The sequence below is a fragment of the Tachypleus tridentatus genome, chromosome 9, assembly GCF_004210375.1.
Source record: "Tachypleus tridentatus isolate NWPU-2018 chromosome 9, ASM421037v1, whole genome shotgun sequence".
Lineage (NCBI taxonomy): Eukaryota > Metazoa > Arthropoda > Merostomata > Xiphosura > Limulidae > Tachypleus > Tachypleus tridentatus.
The window spans coordinates 92,217,042-92,233,075 of NC_134833.1; the positions used below are offsets into that span (position 1 = coordinate 92,217,042).

Sequence of the window (16,034 nt, forward strand, 5' to 3'; positions counted from 1 at the left end):
GACTGTTGAAACAGGTGCTGTAAAACCATCATCCTCAAACAATAGATGAATTAATGCATTATATAAGCCTTGCAGGTACCAGTGTTGTAATTTGGGTGGGTCATCCTTACCCCATGGTAAGCTGAGCTTTTTATAATTGAAACTACATGGAAAGGCTACTGTTAAGATGTATGGCTATCAGATAGAGGCATGTTTGAACTAACGATCTGGTAAGACTCCAAAATCATAAGTAATATAATGTACTCTAATTGTAATTTCTGGATACATACAATAATTTACTAAAAAATAATATGTACCTTATAATTCAGTAACTTTGTACAGTTCACTCCTTCCATGAATAGACTGCAGTGTAAACACCTTATTTCTTATGAAATATAATAACACATTTATTTAATAAAAACAACTGTTTTTCAAGCACCAATTTGAAAATATTCAGAATCTTAAATCTCTTTGGTTTCTTATGTGTAGTGGTTGATTACCACAATCTGTACAATAAAATATGTTTCACAGTTTCTATTAAAAATATATCTTAAGATCAGAAAGTATGCAAAAGTAAAAAAACTTTTATAAACATTTTGAGATAAAGTTCATTTCACAACCTTAAAAGGTGGGATAAGGGACTCAACCTAAGAACTTTATCTCATTGGAAAATGTAATATTTACAGTTAATTTTTAGCTTGTTACATTTGATCTTCAAAAGTCAGACAGCATTTTGTTACTAATGTAACTTTAAACCTCAATATAAATTATAAATATTTTTAACTTTTCATGACTTACTCGATCAGATCTCTTTCTCGTTGCTCAAACTGAAGCATACATGCCATCAGCTCCATGTAGAGGTTATTTGCACGTTCAAGTTTACGCTCATAATGTTCTCTAATATCTTGAGCATGTCTTAACTCCTCCCTTCTTCTTCGTAGCAAGTCCTCCTCCACTTTAGCCACATGACTACCTTCATTTTTTATCTGGTTCATGTAGTTGTGGATTTCCTCTTTCCAAGTTGCCTGTTGATAAGTTTCTAAAACATTAGCCTGAAGTAATGATGAAGAAAACCCACTTGTAGAGAAAATTATATATTTAAAAACAGCTGGTATGGGTAGAGAAAGCACTAGTAGAGGAGCAAACAACACTGTTCGCTCCTCTACTAACTCGTGCTTTCTCTACACATTGCCGTTTTTAAATATATAATTAGTCTGAAGTCATTTTGTAAATAATACAAGAGTTCATAATATCACATATTAGTTTGCTATTAACATTGTAATAAGCACTTTCTGCACAAATCTTAAAAATTACACTCATATTTTGGTCTAAATTAAAAATGACTAAAAACAAGTTGCCTAACAATAAATTGCTCAAATGTTAGTTCTAAATTTTTTTATAACTATTACAATATTATAATATTACATGACAGTTTATTGTAAGCATAAGAATGTTTTGCACAAATCATAAAAATGATAATTGACAGTCATGTTTGAACTGAACAAAAACATACGATAGAAGTTATTCATTTCAACTACAGTTTTGAAGTTTTAAAAAGAAACTATTAAAACATTAAAATTATAGAAACTTTAAAAGTAGGCAAAAAGAAACTAATAAATTATTTAAACTTATCTTTATTACAAATAAAGTTTGGTTGTACGACACACTAAATATATATGTGTGTATGTTTGCGTGTTTTTTTAAAAAAAACGAAAACCATACACTGCACATATTTCAATCATTGACAGATTAAGAAAAGTAGTTTTTACCAATGTGCTAATAGGTTATAAGATTTTATATTGCAATAATCTTTTCCTGATGAATAGTAAAATTATTTATAAACATTGGAAAATATGGCCTCAGTTATTATGAACTTTAAAAATTATGATAAAATCTCATTTTAAACATTGACTTTGTATGATATCTGTATCTTGGTCTTGCAAAAGATGTACATATTGTAGTTATAATGGCAAATAAAATAAACAGGTTACAGCCCATTATATGCTTTTTATTAGTGTTCAACTTCACTCCAGAATCAATTACCATATTATGTCCTAGATGTTTATGTAATTTTTTAAACCATACAATCTTAAATGTTAGTTCTTCCCATTAAGATATGTTTTCCTAGTAAACAAACACGAAACACAAAAGAAAAACACCATACCTGAGTTTTGAAATATTTTTCTGTAGGTGTACTAAGAATTTCTACTGCAGCTATATCTAAGTGCATCAGAATATTACGAAACGAAGGTCGATTTCTCGGTTTAGCATTCCTGTGAAATAAAGGAAAGAAAAAATAATAATATTGCTAATTACTAGTCACAAGAATTTTCTACAGCTTTGATGCTTCATCATAGAAGTAACTAAAATTATGTTGCAAAGTTTTTGACAGAATGCAAGCTAAATTTTTTAATACACTGTTAATTAAAGTCATTTAATTTTAATGGTTGAGAATTTTGATGCTTAAAGTCTCCTCAAAGTAGTCGTACAACAAAAATATTACTATATCATATCATAGCACCTACTTTTTACAAATTCAACTAGTTTCATTACAAGAGTTGCACTTATTTTAAAACAGATTAAAAATACATTGTTATATCGTTTTATTTTAACTTATGTTTTAATGATCTATTTTATGTTTAAAATAAATTTCCTTCCTTTCTTTTGTAAATTTTGTCATTATGTCTGATTATTTTAAGCATAACAAGGTAAAACAAGAGATTGTTTATTTTTTTAACTGTAACCATTATATTAACAAAATGCATGTATAAATGACAATTTTCATTAGAAAACTCCAATTTAACATTTAACAGTAACTAACTCATTGTAATTTTTAAGTTAAAGCAACTCTGTAAAAATGAAGTACTTGATTTTGTGACTTTGGTTCATGCTTATATTTATCATTACAACAATACAAAGAGTCTACAGAAGTTTTCCAAAAGCTTCACACCAAAAACCCATCATTTGATAATTAAATATCAATATTTTTGTTCATATTTAACATTGCAATGTTCCTATTCTCATTTCTAATTCACATATATGTGTAAAATCCCTGGAAAGTGATTTGGTCCACCACAAGGGCTACATCTTACCAACATTGTTTCATGAGAAGTTTAAACCCATTAGGACATGTAGATGGAAGAGGCAAGTGAAGGCTATTGTTTCCAACACCCCAGATAATTGCTGAAGAATCTACTTCTTTATATGGTGTCTCACATGTCAAAAGTTCCCACATGACCACTCCAAAGGACCTATTGAAATTATAAGAAACATATTCCAAAAATTTCATAAACAAACTTAAGTACTCTCTAAAGTTTGATATGGAAACATTCAGAATACTTTTTCCTTTGAAAAATGGAATATTCGAGAAACATATATTAGCCATCATTCTAATTTACTCAGGTTTAAATTAAAAAACTTCATCTTATATTTCTGCAAATTGGATTATATACAAGTCTATGTACCAGAAAAGTTTAAATTATGATCTCCAAAAATGACTGTAGACTATTTTCTGAAAAAAATTACTTAAGTCTGACTTTGATTATGTTCTAACATAATGACCTTACCTGAGTCTATAGTTACAAAATTTCCAATCATATTCCTGCAAAACAATTTTACTTGAATCTTAGTCTGAGAAATTTTGATTATGTTCCTGCACAATGGCATTACTTTATTATGAATTAAAAATTATGATTATCTTCATTACTAGTTAAGTTTGAATCCAAAAGAAAACATGATTTATTTTTCAAGTGACTTTACTTGAGACTTAATCAGAGAGAGAATTTGATTATATTCCTGCAAAATGACCTTACCTATACATAGTTATTTGATTAGAGAATTAACCCTCAGTAGAATACTTGGCAGGTCTGTGAGAAGTCTTGGGTTAAAATCCAAAGCAAGGAAGTATAAACTTCTAAATTTACAGTTCATCCATGATTTGAACCAAGGATCTTTATGCACTGAGTGCTTTATTATTTAAGAAAAAGTGTTAAACCATTAGCATTTGCCAATAAGTCACTTTTTTTAAGAACTCAAACAATAACACTTGAATGAATGACAATTTATACTATATTAATGCAAAATCAACAGCTTTAACAGAGTCCAAAAGATTTTAATTAGACTCAATGTTTTTTGGTATAAACCAAATAGTACAAATATCATATAGTATGAATGTATAAAATTGAATCCATACCCACTTTCAAAAGCCTTAAATTTACCACTATAACAATAACTTAATTTAGTTTGTTAAAACATCCTCTAAAGAAATATGTAGCCATTGTATACAAGATAATTATATAAGGGTGGAGAAACACTTACTATTAGGTAGCACTTGTTAACAAACTATCAATTTCTATTTCTGATTAACACTAATGCAAAATGTTAGATTATACCCACCTAAAACATAAAATACAACTTTTACAGCGACAGAAGAATGTTCTAGTCACATGGAGATACTAAGGCAATTACTTCATCATGGCACTGCATATGATGATCTCCTCTTTTACAATAGATCATAACAACTTTAGGAAACTATCTAAGAATTGTCAGATGTTCATGATGTACATTGGAAAGAGGGATCTTTAAATGGTGTTGAAAGATCCAGAAGATAGAATACCAAAATGCAAGAAATAAAGAATCTGACAGAAAAGAAAACACCTTTCTAGTCATAAAACAAAAGTGCTATCAAACTGAAAGAATAAAATCAATGTTACAAGTAAAGGAACAGGAAGATTTTCAAATAGATAGACATAATCTGTACCTTTCAGCAGGAGACTCAGGCCCAGACAGGACTATCTTTATGACAAAATACATGCACATGGTCTCAGGCTTAAGACCTTACCATAAAACGTTGGATATGAGAATATTTTACTTATTAAGCTTACTGCCAAAAAATGTAAATATGATAAAGATATTGAGTATAGATTTAGATTTTGCTGCAAGGTATCCAAAATAATTTAAATTAAGCCTGGAAATACGATATATTTTAAACTTGTATGATAAAAAAAATATTGATTTACATCATGAATGATATTGCATGAGGCTTAGGAAAAGGCATCTTTATATGCTATGTGTATGTGATTACAATGGGTACCTAATGTTATAATGTGGAGGAGACAAAAAATGTTTGATAAAAAAATCATTCAAAGTGAGATTTCATATGCCCTTTCAACTTCCCTGGTTAGGCACCTGTGATTACTCCACTAGTTTTTACTGTAGAATAGTTATAAAAATATGGTTAAATATTTTACTTAAAAGTTCATATAGTTTACAAATATACCTGGTTTCTAACATGCACTCATCTACTGAAAAAGAAACATTCAAAATGAATGTGTTCAATTGATCTTTTGTGAAATCAAGAAAGAATTATGATCCATTAGATGCATTATGATAAAAGTTCAAGAACAAATGATGACATTAAATACATTATGATACAGGTTCAAGAATGGCATATGACTCATTAGATACATTATGGTACAAATTCAAGAATAAAGTATGGCTCAATAGATACACTACAGTACAAGTTCAAGAACAAAATATGACTTAACATGACACCTTATAGTATGAATTGTTCTTGAAGAGACCATTTGCAGAGAGAGAGAGAGAGAAAGCATTACATGACCTTATGCAAAAGAGGAGATTTGGATTCTATATCTGTCTTTTCAAGTCAAAAGATATTGAAGGATGACGAAAACTGACATTGGTTTCCAGTATTATGAGCAAATTTCCATTTCCACACACTCTTCTGGAATTTTCACAATATGGATTCATGACTGTAGCAACAGAAAGTGTAGATGCAAGAAAGATGCAAAGGTATTTACTAATGGGTTTATTTTCAGTGAGGAGTAGTACATTTAAATGAAAATAAAAATTTAATTGCCACTTACTTAATGCAATGAATATTGTACACCTAAATAAGTAAAATGAAACTTAAGCACAACCTGAGGGAAATGTGCTTAAAACTTTCTATGATATAGTTAGCACTCACTGAAGTATTAGAAGGACATAATTCAGTTTGTTTTTACAAAAAGATAGCATACGTACATTTCAAGAACTAAAAAAATGTTAAATGAATATATGTGTTACAATATCATCCTTTTATCATACTTATAAACAAATTACATATGTAAAAAATAGCTGGTATGGGTAGAGAAAGCATTATGTAGAAGAGTGAACAACGTTTCAACCTTCTGTCATCATCAGGTTCACAAAGAAAGAAAGAGGTAACTGACTAGTAGCTAACCACATGTTTTCAAACACTGCAAATCAAATAAACACAACATAACTATAGAAAACACCCAAATACTAAATAAAAAAACAAACACAAACAAGTGCAAAATTAAAGAAGCTTTACTTATACAACTCAAGCCCAAAATAAACCAATACAATGGAACACCTTTATACGTATATTAATTAATATATCCAACATCTAAGAATGCCCTCTACATTCCTACACTCAATTACACAACCGCCTTCAAACATGTGGTCAGATACCAGTCAATTACCTCTTTCTTTCTTTGTGAACCTGACAATGACGGAAGAAGGCCAAAACATTGTTTGCTCTTCTACATAGTGCTTTGTCTATCCATAACAGCCATTTTTTTTACATATACAATTTTCTCTACAAGTGGGTTTTCTCATCATCATGGATACTTATAAACAGCCATATCCATATGTGTTTTTTTTTTATCTGAATTAACATTCTTAAGTTATTGACATTTGAACTAATTTCTCCTGACCTAATATTAATCTGCGATATATATTTATATTAAAATTAAAAGGCATTAAATTACGTTTTGTCACTTATAATATTTTTAAGTTAGGTATACATGACGTTTTCATTTAAATTTAAGTTGAGAGTTGTGATTTACATAGTTAAAAAGTATGAATGTTAAATCGAGTATTTTTAGAAAATAACTTATTGTAGGTTTGATTATATAACTGTTTATAAAGTATATACTGCATAGTTCAGTTGTTGTGAATTGACGTTATGTTACTTGAACTTTCTTAATTTTTCTCATTGTTTTAAGTGAGAGTTGTTACATCATAACATCTCATAGTTTCTAGAAAGTTTTAGATCTAAGCTGGGAAATATATATAAAGATGACCAATTTAATACAAGACAGGTTACAAAGTAAGGAAGTGAAAGTGCAAGTGACATCAGACTGCATGCAAGTTTTGCCATAATGGACAATTTCTAAAGCGAGTTTTACAGCTTGAATTGTAGTAACAGAGATAGAAGAGAATAATTTGTTTCGTCAGTTGGGTTCTAAAGTAAATGAAACAGCTTGTGTGGACTCTTAACATAAACTAAAAATTACTTAAAGCTCTTGATACAACTTGTGGTAACAGCATAGAGGAGAATAATTTGTTTTGTCAAAAGTTATCTTAAAGTAACTAAACCAGCCTGTGTGAACTTTGATAAAAAGAGAATTATTTAAAACTCTGGATACAACTGTGATAACTAATATATATCATGTAGCAACTTTTATGCTGCCCATTTATTGTTGCATTTATTACCAAAAAATCATAAACACATACTGTAAAGAATCTGACCCTATAAAAACCTGACACTGTATAACTGTGAATATTTTAAGTGGGAAAACAAACATTTTAAATAAGAAAATTATCTAGCCTATTTTTGCTATTAATATTATTGCATTTGATTTTACCTTGATACAATTGTTATTGTAATTAAACATATCATTATATTTCATCATATCTAAAAATACATTTTAACTAAAACATGCAATAAAACATTTTTGTACATCTACCCCCCCCCCACACACACACACATTCTGTTTTTGCACAGTAGCAACAAAAATTGCTTTCTGTTTAATTTTTATTTATGTAGTTGTAGAAGTGGTTTTCATTAAAATACTTAATACTTGGATTTATTTTTTTTTAATTTGGATAAAAAGTAAATGCTTAGTGGTAAGTTTTTGAATGACTTTCACAATCAATATATAACAAAATTTTCTAAACTAAATTAAAACACTGTATCAACTGAATTTTCATCTTCAGTCCTGTCTAATAAAAATCATGTTAAGAAACATAAAAGTTATGCAGTTTAAAACCAATAAAATAAAAACTACTTTAAAGTGCACCAACACTGTGCGAGTCAAATGAATCTATTATATACATCAAAAGTCAGAAGTTGCCTGAAGTAGTGAAGATTTCAAATACATGTACAGTATTGTGCAAAAGTGTTAACACGAAGCCAAAATTAGATTTCAGGTTACTTTCAATGAACAATGGAAGATAAATCACAAGTGAAGCATTAAAATTTTATTAATCTTCATATTTAGTACAACAGAAACTCAGTTCAAGCGCTGAAGTTCAGCAAACATTTAATATTTTGTGTGTATCCCTTTGTTTTAATCACTGCAGACAGTCTTACAAGCATTATTGAAATATATTAAATGAAAGTTTCCTTTGGGATTTTACTCCAAATATCTCTAAGGTACTTAATACAATTTCTCTGAAAATAACTTTTGACTAAGTTTTTGATCTATCAAATACCAAATCTGCTCAATCGAGTTGAAATCAGGGCTCTGTAAAGGTCATTACATCATTTGAATCACTCTAGCAGCTTCTTTCTTAGCTGCATAATTTCTGAATTGAGTGCTTGGGATCATTATCTCATTGGTAGTAGAATCCTTTACCACTAATACACAAACCACTAGGTATATCATGATGGATCAGCACCTGGTGGTGCTTGTGCTGGTCCATTATTCCATCTATCTTGCAAATATCTCCTATCACCTCAGCAAAGAAACATTCCCAAACCATCACAATGCCTCTCCTATGCTTCATTGTAGTTGCTATGCACTGAGAGAAGCATATTTCATCTTTCTTCCATCAGACATACAATATACACTTTGAACCAAATATTTCAAACTTTGGACTTACCTGCTCATAACATCCTTTTCCACTCATTGTCAGTCCAGTGTTTGTTCTTTTAAATAAAGTTCAGTCTCTTGGCAATATGTAGAGATCAAAGTAAAAGTTTTTTAACTGCTATACAACCAAATATTCAATTCTTGTTCAGAATTCTTAATACTGTTGATCTGGAAACTTTCCTGTCATTTGGTACTGGTGTTTTAGCTCATGCTTGAGATCAGTGGCACTCTTTCTTCAGTCCTGAAGGCTGCATAAATGAAGATACTTAACATCAGTATCATTGAGTTTAGTGTTCTGTCTCTTCCTTTCCTATTTTCAAATTTACTTGTCTCAGTCTCACAATCTAGAGTGTACTTGACAACGTTTGGGGAGCATTTCAAGTCTGCGACAATTTGTCAGGGAGTCCAACCAGCACCATGTAAAGCTTTTATGCAAACTCTATGCTCTACTGATAGTTCTCTATGCTCTTTAAGCAGTGGCATGACAACAAAACTTGATATATGGTGTTAAACCCTGTTTTAATCACAGTTTATTTGTGGGGTGTTATTGAATTGATTTCATCACCATATGCTATACAGCATACTAGCTCCTTGCTAGCTTCTTTCTATATAGTTAGAACACTGCATGGGGAACCATGACAGTTATTTCAGAGCCAAAATTTTATTATTATATTCATTCAAACAGAACCTTTATGACACGCCTTTGATACATGTATAGTATATGGGAATTCTAAAGAATGATAAAGTATCCTCATTCTTGGCTCATTCAAATGTTAAAAGTGATCAGTAAAGCATTAGTGTTGAAATTTACATTATGTAATGGCGTTGAAAAATTAGCCATATAAAATGGAAAGAATAATAAAATATTCTCTTGTCCTAACACTTTTGCATGGTACTGTATCCTAGTTAAAATATTCAATGTTGTTTCCTTCCATTACAAGAATCATCAAGTTTTTATAGTATTCTGTGTTCAAGCAACTTCTTTGTAAGTCGAAAATACAATTATGGAACTTTTTAAAAAATGGAAATTCTAAAATCAAAGGAATTAGTTTTATTATTTTTTTCAAAACAGCATCTTAGCATTAAATGTTTAACATTTCACAATATACAAAAATTCTAGAAAACCTAAATCATATTATACAACTTCCTTTAAGCCAAAACTGTAAACTATTTAAATACTTGGTAACTTGGATTTAAACATCATGCCATTTGGATAAGGATTTTCAGTATCAGAATGATAAAATAATTGGATATCAGTAAGACACCCACAGAGCCTAGAAAGGGTTAAACCATGTGTTACTTTATATTACTGCATCCCTTTCCCATTTCTATGGATACTGTGAATGCAGAATGATTTTTTAATCCCAATGATTTATTTTGCATGCAACAACTTTTTTCTTTTCCAAGGAACAGAAAATTGTGAAAAATGTACAAGTTCTGTGTGTGTGTGTGTGTGTGTGTGTATTATAAATACCTATATACGTTTTTCTTTGTACTTTACAAAACAAGAAAAAACTTTAAATGTTTCTTGCTTTAGTGATCTATCAGTTATAGATGCTTCTTTCCATTAGAAACAAGTTAGGCTTTATCTAAGCCTTAAATCTTAATTGTGTGCTACAAGTGTGGTTTGTAAAACAAAAACATGTTGCAGGTGACTTGACACATTTTTAATTAAGTTAATAGATTTTAGTTTAATTGTAGCCATATGTTTTATTGTTATCAATAAATTAAACATTAATATCGACCTGATTACTTACCATATGTCAACTTTTTCAGAACATGGTTCATTACGGATAACTTCAGGAGCCATCCAGGCAACTGTCCCAGCAAATGACATTCTAGCACTAATATCATTCCATTGACGAGAAGTTCCAAAATCAGAAATTTTCAGAACTTCATTGCTTGCAATCAGAACACTATGAAGAACATGTAGTGGTTCAAAATAACTCAAACTATCTGCTCCAAAATTCATAATGAAATATATACATTGCATAATGTAAAAACAAAACAATTATTTTGTATTATAACAGATATTTTTAGAATACTTTTTTTCATATATACATGACAACCAAAATTACTCTTAAAAAACCTAATTATTTTCTTAGTTATAAATATTAATAAAGATTGCTTCAAAGACGTCACTCCAGATATTTTTATGCCTTCAGTTTTCAACTCATGCATCATTATAGAGTATAGTATGATTCGCAAAACAGCTTGAACAAACTTCTCTATGATATCAACTAATCTCTTCCATTTTATCAAAAGAGTTATGACACAAGGTATGAGTGTACACGTGTGTGACAAACATACACAAACACACTAGGTAGTAAAAAGAGTAAACTTTGCTTTGGTACAGCTTTTTCGACATTAGACTTTCTTCTACTAACAGCAAACTAATCAAAGTAAAAGAGAAGAATGAAACTATAAATAAATATATTTATAAGTAACTTAAAAATATATAAAATATCAAAGAATATCAATACACAGAGAAATAAAGAACAAAACTTAAAAGATGTTAATGAAATGAATTGCTGAAATCTTATTGCACTATCTAAAACTCAACTTTTATATATTCTGCTATTTTATAAGTTCAATGTGATTTAATGTCTTTAATAAAATAAAATTTATAAATTAGTATTTTTAATTAATTTTATATTCTCATAGGTCCATTTGAGTACAAAATGTTTCATAAAACTTAAGTATTGCAGTGAGGACTACCATGTACCCATTTTATGTGATATTTTAGTTATGCATTTTCTTGAACTAGGAACGTATAATTTAGTAAAATATACGATAAGATTGTTTAGGTGGTAGGGAATTATATTTATTATAACTGGTTCCATTATCTTGATTATGTCTCTAGACTAAAATTTAAAAGGAAAGCTTGTGTCTCTTCATTATCTTACTTACATGCGTAAATTTACTTTAAAATAAATCTTAAGTCTACAAATGTGTGTGTGTGTGTGTGTGTGTGTGTGTGTGTGTGTACACACACAAGAAGTGCACTGTTAATTTCTTAATGACCTTAAAAAATATATCTGTCATAAAAGTATACATTTAATTCCAATATAAAGTTTTCTAAACTATTGCTTTATTAAAACTAACAATACTACATAAATATTATAAAATAAGCTGCATCCAAACATTAAATTTTTAATAACATAATTTCGTTTATAAAGATTATGCTCTAAGGTTTTAGAAAATTCAAATAGGATTAATAAATTTTATTTATATTATATTTTGCACTTTCTTTGTATAAAAATGTTTAAATGTGCCTAATCAGATTTCACATTTAAACTATACAAAATATTTCTCATGAATATTACATATAGTATTATAATACAGCTCTGTTTAATTAAAGCTTACTTAGGAGATTTGAGATCTCTGTGGATAATCTTATGAGAATGTAAGTAGCTCATTCCTGCAGCAATTTGTTTTGTCCATTCCACAACTTTTGTAGGTGGAATATCATGTCCTGCCTGAAGAACATCATAGAGTTGGCCAAAAGAGCAGAATTCCATTATAATACAATAGCATGGAGCCTGTGTACATACACCTCTATAAAGAATAAAATAAAAATTCAGTAGGTATACAATAAAAAGATGACTGAATGTACAAATTTATAATTAATAAAAGTAATCCTAAATAATAGTTTATCATAGATAAACTAAGTTCAACAAAAAAAATAATATGAAGTAGTTACTGACTACACCGTCAATCTAAACAAATTACCACATAACTTGCCTTCATTATTTGAAGGTAGTGGGTTCGAATCCCTATCACACCAAGCATGCTCACATTTTTAACTGTGGGAATATTATAATGAAATGGTCACTCCCACTATTCATTGGCAAAAAAGTAGCCCAAGAGTTGGCAGTGGGTACTGATGACTAGCTACATTACCTCTAGTCTTATACTGCCAAATTAGGGATAGCTAGTGCATATATACACTTGTGTAGGTTTGTGCAAAATTCAAAAAATAAACAAACAAATAGTATCCTTGACATAAGCAATCAAGAGTATCTGACAGTAGTCTTAAAAATGGTGAATATCTAAAGAATGGAGAAAAATGTTGAAGAAATTTTAATTTCTTTCATTAATATTGAGGAGAACAAGGTCTCTGCTCTATAAAAGGTCATTCATGAAAGCCTCAAGTTGAAAAGTTTGCAAGGGTCAGTAATATGATACTAACATAAATATGAGGCTACGTAAGAACGTTCAATTAAACAAAATGGCAGCTTTATTTTCTTCAGGTTATTATGCTATGAACCTTGTACTGTGTGATGCTGCAAATTTGGTGGTTAATAACATTGAGTTTTCTTTGAAGAATTCTTACTTTTTCAGTAAGATAGACTAGTGAACTTCTCTTAAATATCTGTCTTATGCTAGATGGAGGTGTAAAATTAAAAGAGTAAAACTGGTAATGTACAAAACAAAAAAGTATTTTAACAGCATTAACAAAACTGAAGAAAACTACAAAGAATTATAGTTTACTCTGAAGCTAGATAAGATAGCACAATACAGATTTCTAATTTTTTAGTAGTTTGTCTTAATGCCCTTCTATAAACACATTTAGTCAGCAAGAAATTTCCACACTCTGCTCGGAGAACTGAGTTTGCTTGCAATTTATTCAAACTCTTCACTACAGAGAGAATGGTTTTGAAGGTGCCATGACAAACACTAAGTAATTGGAAGAATTTTTTTTCCCCCAGAATTATTGGAATCTCATGCCAAATGAAAGAACCCTTATAATTACTAACAGAAATGCCACCCTATGGGCATCTGTTTGTGCTAGTGACTACTAATCAAAGCATTTGTACCTGGTTAAAAAAATATTTAGGAAGAAAAGTGAACATTTTCGTTTTTCTTGCAAGTACTACACAATAAAAGTATTTGGATGCTGCTTTTTATCCATACACAACACATTGCATCAAAATGAATCAATCTACAGAGCTCATAATGTACATAAATTTTCTTGATATAACTGTAATGTTCTTATGTATTAAAAGTGGTATTGTTTATTGACAAAATAATAGTTTTGAACAACTTCAATTTCTCAGTACTATATTTCAAAATTACATCAATAAAAATATAATCAAACCCTCATGAAAAGTCCTTGCTACACAATAAAATTTTTTTATATGGTAGTAGACTGTTCTGTAATGAAATTGGAGAATATAACTGAGTTGTTCCATAATTTTGTGTCAAAGTTTGGATTCCTGTATGACCTTAAAACAATACATAATGTAAAACATAAGCTAACAAAGTAGATTTAACCATAGAACTATCTAGCACTGATGGAACTAAGTCAGGTATTGAGAACTGATTTAATGATTGATTTTGAAATCTAGCTACAAGTCTCCCATTGACAGTACTTCAGATAATGTTTCTTACATGGTAAAGATTAGCCACTTCCAAAACTCAGTCAGTGAGACTAATTTTAATTTTTTTACAAAATGCAGCCATAACAGTTTGTGATAAAAGTAATTTAACTAATTATGAATTACTTTATTATTTCAAAAGACAAAATTTGGCACAGGCTTAATTTAGCAAATTAAATCACCAGATGTACTAGTGATAAATATAAATAATGACATTATAACTTTTTATTTATTTCACACAAAATTTAAATTTCTGGTTATTAGAGAGCACTTATTTTTGCAGCTCCACTGTGTGAACTACACAGATCTTGTGCAGAACTGCAGAGAGCTACAAGAATTGGACCATTAATTACTATACTACCATTAAAGTGGCAGAAGCCATATTAATTTTTACACACTAGTAAAACAACTTCAATATATATTTAAGGCTATAAATGGCTGATTTTAGGACAGAAATTAGCTGATATTCCTCTTATCTGGAGCACTGATAGCCAAACATTTGACAGATTTTGAATGCTGTACTTTAATTACACAAAAAATATGATATCCTATAACCCAAGCACCTTTGGTGGGTGAACCTCAATTAATTTATTCTTCAGGGGCAAAATGAAGAAGAAAGATCCATCTTTCAGTAGTACTCAAGTTATAGGATATTTTATTTTTGTGTTAAACAGATGTTTCTGAACCTATACATTTTTCTAGCATCATGAATTTATTTTACAAAAATATCTTAACAGGAGTATATCCTATGTACATTGATGCTACAAACAGCTCCAGCAACTGTTAAAACAGAGTATTTTTGAATAATTAAGAAAAATTAAAACTTATCTGATTTCATCCACATCTAAGGAGCACTTTACATGATAGCCATGCTCTTTGTTGAAAGAAATGATGTAAAAAGACTGAATTTTCAGAAAGTTGTTAAAAGATTTGTAAAAATGCTTTGTCTCACTTTAATAAGTATAAAAGGCATGCAAGTGTAAAAAGCAATACTTCCAAGAAGTAAAATAAATTTCTTACTTTCCTGCCAAATTTGTATATTGAAAGGCACCTACAGTTAAAGTATTTTGTAAAAGGTCCAGAAGTTTGCCACTAGTCAAAGTGATACACTTGGTCTTTTCTTATGTTCTTAAAAATCAAGAACCATATACATAATAACTTGAATATATCAAAACAAAAACCTTAACCTACTTGAAAGCAACTATATTTGGATGGTTCAGTCTCCTAAGGTGTTTAATGTCTGTTTCAGACTTTTCCCTCACTTTTTTCACTGCTACTAATTCATTATTTAAACGCCCTAAAAACACAGCCCCCTGTGCTCCACTTCCAAGCCACTGAAGATCTCTGATATTTTCAAATGGAATTTCCCAGTCATCTAAAACAGTATATAATATTTTTTAACTTGTTATTACATCACTAATGTTTTGGCAGTTTTAGTTCAAAGATATTCTTAAAACATCTTATAATTTTTCTGACATAAGAAACAATTACAAACAAAAGTAACTACAGCAATGCTTTAATAAAGGTAATGACTGTGACTGGTTGTGGCATCTATAGTTGAATTATAAATTTCTTATATTTCTAGGTAATAAAGAATTTTATAGGAAGGATATACAGAAAGTTGTTGATGATAAATGATAACAATATGTATATCAAGTCCAAGATCATGGCTATTCTTTAGAAAAGTTACTACAAATGCTGTGAACCTAAATCCTGTTGCAATTCAGTTAAGGTATGTTGATTTGCAATGTGGTATCTAAACTAAGAACCAACT

At 29.5% G+C, this 16,034-nt stretch overlaps 1 protein-coding gene across 10 annotated transcripts in view; it reads right to left on the reverse strand.

The window, feature by feature from the left end:
• The window catches only part of LOC143225753 (mitogen-activated protein kinase kinase kinase 13-like), a 64,652-nt gene that overhangs the window by 17,526 nt on the left and 31,092 nt on the right, over nt 1–16,034 (reverse strand). For all 10 annotated transcript variants that reach the window (XM_076455704.1, XM_076455703.1, XM_076455702.1 and 7 more), the window contains 6 exons: nt 15,452–15,635; nt 12,246–12,437; nt 10,637–10,795; nt 3,072–3,230; nt 2,144–2,252; nt 778–1,004 (listed from right to left, as the gene is read on the reverse strand). In XM_076455704.1, the coding sequence (XP_076311819.1) occupies nt 778–1,004; nt 2,144–2,252; nt 3,072–3,230; nt 10,637–10,795; nt 12,246–12,437; nt 15,452–15,635 (1,030 nt within the window). The remainder of the gene's footprint in view (nt 1–777; nt 1,005–2,143; nt 2,253–3,071; nt 3,231–10,636; nt 10,796–12,245; nt 12,438–15,451; nt 15,636–16,034) is intronic.